General features: G+C 37.0%; 2 protein-coding genes across 10 annotated transcripts in view; one reads left to right on the top strand and one right to left on the bottom strand.

The window, feature by feature from the left end:
- unc13bb (unc-13 homolog Bb (C. elegans)) overlaps positions 1–2,610 on the bottom strand; it is a 55,850-nt gene extending 53,240 nt beyond the window's left edge. For all 9 annotated transcript variants that reach the window (XM_077585505.1, XM_077585516.1, XM_077585514.1 and 6 more), the window contains exon 1: positions 2,369–2,610. In XM_077585505.1, coding sequence (XP_077441631.1) covers positions 2,369–2,390 — 22 coding nt within the window. In that variant the 5' untranslated portion in view covers positions 2,391–2,610. The remainder of the gene's footprint in view (positions 1–2,368) is intronic.
- Positions 2,611–3,349: 739 nt separating this feature from the next.
- On the top strand, positions 3,350–6,608 carry stoml2 (stomatin (EPB72)-like 2). The gene is made up of 10 exons (XM_077586382.1): positions 3,350–3,518; positions 3,836–3,988; positions 4,307–4,406; positions 4,528–4,586; positions 4,673–4,774; positions 4,855–4,989; positions 5,282–5,426; positions 5,520–5,599; positions 5,680–5,808; positions 5,880–6,608. The coding sequence occupies exons 1-10, from the start codon at positions 3,474–3,476 to the stop codon at positions 5,979–5,981; spliced, it is 1,050 nt and encodes a 349-aa protein (XP_077442508.1). The 5' UTR covers positions 3,350–3,473; the 3' UTR covers positions 5,982–6,608.
- The last annotated feature ends 285 nt before the right edge of the window (positions 6,609–6,893 follow it).

The following is a 6,893-nucleotide window of genomic DNA, read 5'->3' on the forward strand; positions in this document are numbered from 1 at the left end:
GCTGCTGTTGCTCGACACACTAAACCTCTTCCTGTGCAGTTGTATTATTTCAAGTCTTGCAGGGAGTCAAATTCTTGTCAGAATCATTTTCTTACGTATTACTTATCTGGGCTCACACTCATTAAACACAATGTTTTTCTGACGGAAAACAAAAAAAATTGCTTTTGCATGTTGCACATATACTGTACAGTAAATACATAAGCAAGCAGGCAAATCAAGCAACAGGTACAGTGCTTGACTTGGCAGATTGAAGATACACACATCTTAAATTAAAAAGTTAAAACCTTATGAATATTGTCAGCTCACCAATATAATATACATCACTGGCATTTTGTAGTGAGATCTTTAATGCATGAAATTTTACTTTGGTTTTTGCTATTTGTATTTACAATCCGCAATACTATATAGTACAAACCGTGTGGTTGCTGATGTTATCCTTTTATATATTCAAAATTATTAAATATATTGCAATGTTTTTAGAGATTTCTTTTAGTAATATCATAGAATATGTGATAATTTTGGTCATGATAATGATGGTTGGAAATTTTCACAAATGCTACTCTCAGCAATGCAAGTCATTTCTTATTTTAACTACATGCTAGTCTGTGAGATGATTAAATATTTTTTTGCTTTCAATGGGAATTCATACTGAGCTGGCATTTCCATATTGTGGCGCCAACTAAGCTTTATAAAATAATCTTGATGATGATGATGATGATAATAATAATAATGATAATAATAATGATGATAATGATAACGATAATGATAATAACAATAATAATACAAAACCTGTAATTTAGATTTTAAAATACTACTAATTACTGTAATATGGGGGACGGGTGTGATGTTTAGTCTGGCGGTGCGGGCCAGAAAATTCTGGCTGCCCACCAGCCCTGTAAAGCACTGGGGGAAACCCTGTTTGTCTGTCAGCTGAAAGAGGCTTTAACTGCTTGAAAATAGAAACTAAGATTTACCCCCCAAAACTGTGATGCAATTTGATCATAAAATTTTCTTTTTTTTTGGGTCAACAAACAAAAACCCACAACCATAATTATGCATCATCATCATCATCATCATCATCATCACAGCCACAGCTAATACAGTCTAGCATGTCGCCCCCCAAGTAACCACAACTAAAATTCAACATTAATTGCAGCTGACCTGACAATACAGTACCCACTCGAAACCTCTCACAACAAATAAGTGTATTGTGAAGTGCTCACCACTGAGACAGAATCCAGACACAACCTATAACAATATGCGTCCAATCAGCCCTGTCCTTGATTAACTGTCAGTCTCACCCACATGTCCACATGTTATGTTAAACCACTTGTGTGTTAAGTAAGACATTGCCATGGAGATGAAGCTTCTTGACTAGCAATAAATAAGCGACATTGTCCAGCTGTTATCAGGGGATGAGTCACCACATCAACTCAAGCTACATCTTTCAGTTTATCTTGATCAGCATAACACCTCCCGCCTTTCATTTGCTGAAACAATAAATCAATGGGTGATATAATATATCAAATACAAAAATTGGTTCCATTACAGACAATGGCTCGAGGATTCACTTGTAGCATGTTGCATAAACACTGATCCTAGCTGAAAGTCTACCAAACGTCACATCATGAATGGCCAATGGGGTGAAACATGGCGACCTTTATATGGTTCACCCTGTAAGGAAGTCTATTCTGACTAATGCTATCAACCAGATGAGTGCATATGGATCCAATATAATACTGCCGCACTGCAATTCCTTGTCCAATTCAATGCAGACTCCTAGAATAGTTTTTGACACAACTTTGAAATATTTTTCACAAACTTTCACCTAATAGAATCTGGATTTGTGATTGTGAAGTGGGTTATGTTTGAACAAATGTTATTTCATTTGCACAGGTACAAGGACGTCAATTTGAATCGGATTGACACATTAATATTACTCATCTATATACAAAAGTATTTTGAGGAGGACTGGATTGCACAGGTACAAGGACGTCAATTTGAATCGGATTGACACATAAATATTACACATCTATATATAAAACTATTTTGAGGAGGACTGGATTGTATATTTACTTTTGTTACCATTTTTTAACCTAATTTCACTTTCTCAATACAAATACAGAGGGTTCCGTTTCAAATCAACATAATGTGGACGCTTGTCTATAAAAACAACAATCAATAAAATGTAACAATAATATTTGTAAACACTAAAAATACCATTCTAGCTTTTCTTACGCATGTTTTACACAATCTGTACAGTTTTCGTCGGCATTTAAAGATTCATGCAATGAAGCACAGTGCCCCTCCAAGACATACAGCAGGTTTTAAACCTGTTTAACTTAGAAATAAATAAAACAAAACTTACCTCTTACACAAAGTAACGACATTAGCGCTTCCAACAACAATCCAGTAGTTTCACTCACTTCGGAAAGAAAGCAGACGCTTGAAAGTAATTAAGCGAGTGTGGTATCATGGTACCCGCTAATTAATTAATTGTCATAGTCATAAACCCTTTCGTTTATGGAAACTACAGGTGCAGTACTTTTCCGACAAAGTAAAGCAAATTGCAGAGCAGGACGATTAAAACTACCATAAAAGCAGCCGCCTCAGTGCCAATTGGTGCAAACAGTGGCAGGGGACAGGCGAAATAGAACATGTGATTAGCGTCTTTTTTAGCCAATAGGAACTCAATATTTTCTAAAAAGGCGTGGTTTGACAAATTACTCTGACCAATCGGACTAGGGATGATTAGAGAAGAGACAGGTGACGCAGGCTAAACCAAGATCTGAATAAATCTGTCTTTATATACAATTACACACTATTGAAACGTATTTTTGAATAAAAAATGCTTCAAGTACGATACACAGAAGTCGTAAATGAAAATACATTTTCAAAATATTAACTCTCGAGAAGTCTGAAAACTCGGATGTATCAAAAATAAACTCAATCTCGCCACTCAGTGCATCTAGCCATGTACTACATTCATCTGAGGCACTAACAAAAGAAGAATAAAAACACTTTTCCAGGCGGGGATGGTTACTTACATATTGTACTTCACTTACAATTGAAATATTTTGTTGTCATTACATGTATTTATTTATTTTTAAATAAATGGGTGTTTATGTGCATTTTATTTACCCCCCACCCCCATAACAAGTACACCGAACGTTGTATTGTTGCTTCAAAAGAACAAAAATTACACGTATAAAAGTATTTTTTGTAGGCTGACAAATTAAAATATACTTTTTGCAGCAATCTATCAATATTATTTTATTTTTCATTGATTGCTGCGGGGTAACGGAACAAAAGTTGCCACCTTGTTGTTTCCCGTTGTGGCGGACTTTCTACCATTGCACCCATGATGTAACTTCCATGATAGGTCACAGATGAGTGGGGAGTTCTTGTGAATGGAGTCTAGTTTTATTTAGAAACTCAAATTACATATCATCGTTCATTCAATTTTACTTTACATGATGATACGAACACTGTTCCGCAGTGGCGGGTCACTTCTCCAGGTACATTCAAATAATAGTGCATTTGCTGTTTACTGTGCATTTATCTGACGCGAACGCGTGCACAATTCAAACTCATCGGTTGTCGTACAGGAGAGATGGACTACTTATCCATGAGTAAATTCACTCATTTTGTGACCATTTTCACGACCGAATTGGGCTGGACCGTTAGGATTCTAATTGATAATTTGGTCTTTACCTGATTTGCCGCTCAGTTTGCAGTCAACACGTATCGCCATTGAAATAAAACTTGTCGAACCAACTTGAATGTGCAATTATTCTGCAATCTAAAGTAATATGTATGTGTGCGTGTTTTATAGCAAAGTGGACGAACAGTTCCAAGGTTGTGGGTGTCCCCAGTTCAGCAGCGATGGGCGTCCAGTCTGCCTATGAACACGGTGGTCCTGTTTGTACCCCAGCAGGAAGCGTGGGTGGTGGAGAGAATGGGTCGCTTCCATCGCATCCTAGAACCGGTATTTTTCCACTTTTTTTTTTTTAATTACATTTTCAATCAATTCAGTGTGTGATCAGTGAGTGATATTTTAAGATTGAAACCTCGTAGATTAAGCACTTTGGCAACAAACGCAAAGCAGCCTAAAGCAGAACCCACTTAATGTGTGGTGCAGCTAAAAAAAATGGATTATTGGCTGTGGTAATGGAGCACTGATTACTACAAAATGTATTTGCTTGCAACATGCATGTCTTAGCCAGGGGTATAGTATAAATTCAAAAGATACAGAAACATTTTTGCATCACGTTTGCTTAATACTCTCCTTGTTGACCTTCTGTAGGGGTTAAATTTCCTCATACCAGTACTTGACCGAATCCGCTATGTGCAAAGCCTCAAAGAAATAGTCATCGATGTCCCAGAGCAGTCTGCAGTATCTTTAGGTAAGTAATTTTGACATGTATTTTATGCTGTGCAAACTGTTTACCCCTCGAGCACACACGTTTGACTCAATAAAATATGTTTGGATATCTTTTGCAATTGTATTCCTAATTTGTTTTACAGATAATGTAACTCTACAGATTGACGGAGTTCTGTATTTAAGGATCCTGGACCCTTTCAAAGTAAGATTTTAAAATGAATGTGTCGATTTAATTTTCTGCTCCTCTGTCAATGATTTTTATTTTTTAATGCACATTGTCCACCCCAGGCTAGTTATGGTGTTGAGGATCCTGAATACGCTGTCACACAGCTGGCACAGACCACCATGCGTTCAGAACTGGGCAAACTCACACTGGACAAAGTGTTTCGGGTAATGAGTCAGGACATGCTCTTACATCTAACCTCCTTAACAACAATATAAGAATTATATATATATTGTTTCCTCTCAAGGAAAGAGAGTCCCTTAACTCCAACATTGTTCACTCCATCAACCAAGCTTCAGATGACTGGGGAATCCGTTGCTTGCGGTATGAAATTAAAGATATAAACGTCCCGCCTCGTGTGAAGGAATCAATGCAAATGCAGGTGAGGTTTCAAGGAGATTCCTGAAGTTACCCAAAGTGCTAATATACATCTACATATGTTAGATTTTCTTAAAACATTTTTTTTCTTGAGGGTAAAAAGAATTAAACAACCCTTAATAGAAAAATGGCAAACTTATGTCATATTTTTATTCACATTTCTTCTAACACATTTGCTTGTGAACATGCTGTAATTTGACAAATACAAACATACAGAGACAATCATTAGTGAGTGACCATCATTTTTGCTGTATTTGTTGACCATGTGCAATGTTTTGCCATACAATATTCTACAGGTAGAGGCTGAACGTAAGAAGAGAGCCACGGTGCTAGAGTCTGAAGGAACAAGGGAATCGGACATTAATGTTGCGGAAGGACGTAAACAAGCTCAGATTCTTGCCTCCGAGGGTGAAAAACAGGAACAGATCAACAAAGCGGCCGGTAGGTGCATTCAATAAATCATCTTCCATACTAGCGTTATGGCTATAAGCGCAATGTCAATTACTGTCTATTACTGAAAATATTTGCCTCCAGGTGAAGCCCAAGCAGTCATGGCCAAAGCTGAGGCCAAAGCCAAGGCCATCCGTGTTCTATCTGATGCCCTAGCTGAACAGGTGAAGAGTAGTTTTATCAAGTCTCCTTTAAATGGGTTCAGGAAAATTTTAAACTTCTCCTTGTTCATTTTCTCATGCAGAATGGAAATGCGGCAGCCTCACTTAGCGTGGCCGAGCAGTATGTGTCTGCGTTTTCCAACCTTGCCAAAGAGTCCAATACTGTCCTTCTCCCATCAAATACAGGGGACATTAGCAGCATGGTTGCTCAGGTATGCATGTGAAAACAGACAAGATGTTTCCAGATTTAATTTGATGACTTATGATATTTCCCTGCCTTCAGGCCATGACCATTTATGGTACATTAGCAAAGACAAGTCCGAAGATCCAACCAGGAGAAATGGAGAAGAGTGAAGATGTTTTGAATGAACCGGACTGTAAATAGCGCAGAACACAATCAGTAAACTTAAACAGAACACAAAGCAGAATCAGATGAAGCATAATTCCAAGTATGATGACAAACTATTCTTGCCTGGAGTTGCAGGAGTGGAATTTTCACGGACTCTACTTTTCCAATCATTACTGTCACATCAGCAATTATTCTGATTGCAATGACTTTTGGATGCTGCCCGTGTTTAGATTTACTCTGCATCCCAGCTTCGTTTTCTGGAAATTAAGGCCTCTAGTAATCATTTTCAAGCTATTTTGGTTCATCAATGCGGAAATGTGATTTGTTAAAACTGGGGCAAGACAATTTTAATTAACTCCTTCATAGAAATATAAGTGACAAAGACATTTTTTCTACTGCAGTAGCTTTGAGTTGCAACATGTCCCGAAGTCTCAGCAAGTGGGAGTGTGTGTTTCTGTGGAGTAAATTCAGTTGATCATATTAAAGTACAGTAGTAAGCACCAACATAATACCAAACCATTTAAAGAGGTAAACTTTTTTTTTTTTAAATCGGAAATACTTTCCCTTTATTCTGTAGTTAGTCAATAAACGCTGTGCCCAACATTCACATTTTTATTCAGCCCTTGTCTATGGATGTATTTATTAAATTTCAAATATACTGTATAGTTTTTTGCTTTTTCTCAAATTGTGTTTATACATCAGTATAAGTACTGTGTGGAGTAATTTAAACAAAAAAATATGAAGTGAATGTGAGTGTGCGTGTGCCACTCATGAATGATTAAATGAACACTGAATGCATAATTTGTTTGAAATGCATTTTCAAAATGTTTTGGGGAAAAATATTACTGTAAATAACCCAGATTTACTACTGTTGCCTTTATTCTTAAAATAAGCATGACTGGGTGAAAGTACTCCACATTTCAATACGTTATAGACTAATGCTTCAAA

The sequence above is a fragment of the Vanacampus margaritifer genome, chromosome 14 (assembly GCF_051991255.1).
Source record: "Vanacampus margaritifer isolate UIUO_Vmar chromosome 14, RoL_Vmar_1.0, whole genome shotgun sequence".
Classification (NCBI taxonomy): domain Eukaryota; kingdom Metazoa; phylum Chordata; class Actinopteri; order Syngnathiformes; family Syngnathidae; genus Vanacampus; species Vanacampus margaritifer.

Excerpts from the sequence above, each read along its gene's own strand:
- stoml2 (XM_077586382.1), top strand. The coding sequence starts at position 3,474 with ATGATGATACGAACACTGTTCCGCAGTGGCGGGTCACTTCTCCAG. Across the intron at positions 4,407-4,527 it reads GCAGTCTGCAGTATCTTTAG|ATAATGTAACTCTACAGATT; the intron begins GTAAGTAATTTT and ends TTTGTTTTACAG. Across the intron at positions 4,990-5,281 it reads AGGAATCAATGCAAATGCAG|GTAGAGGCTGAACGTAAGAA; the intron begins GTGAGGTTTCAA and ends AATATTCTACAG.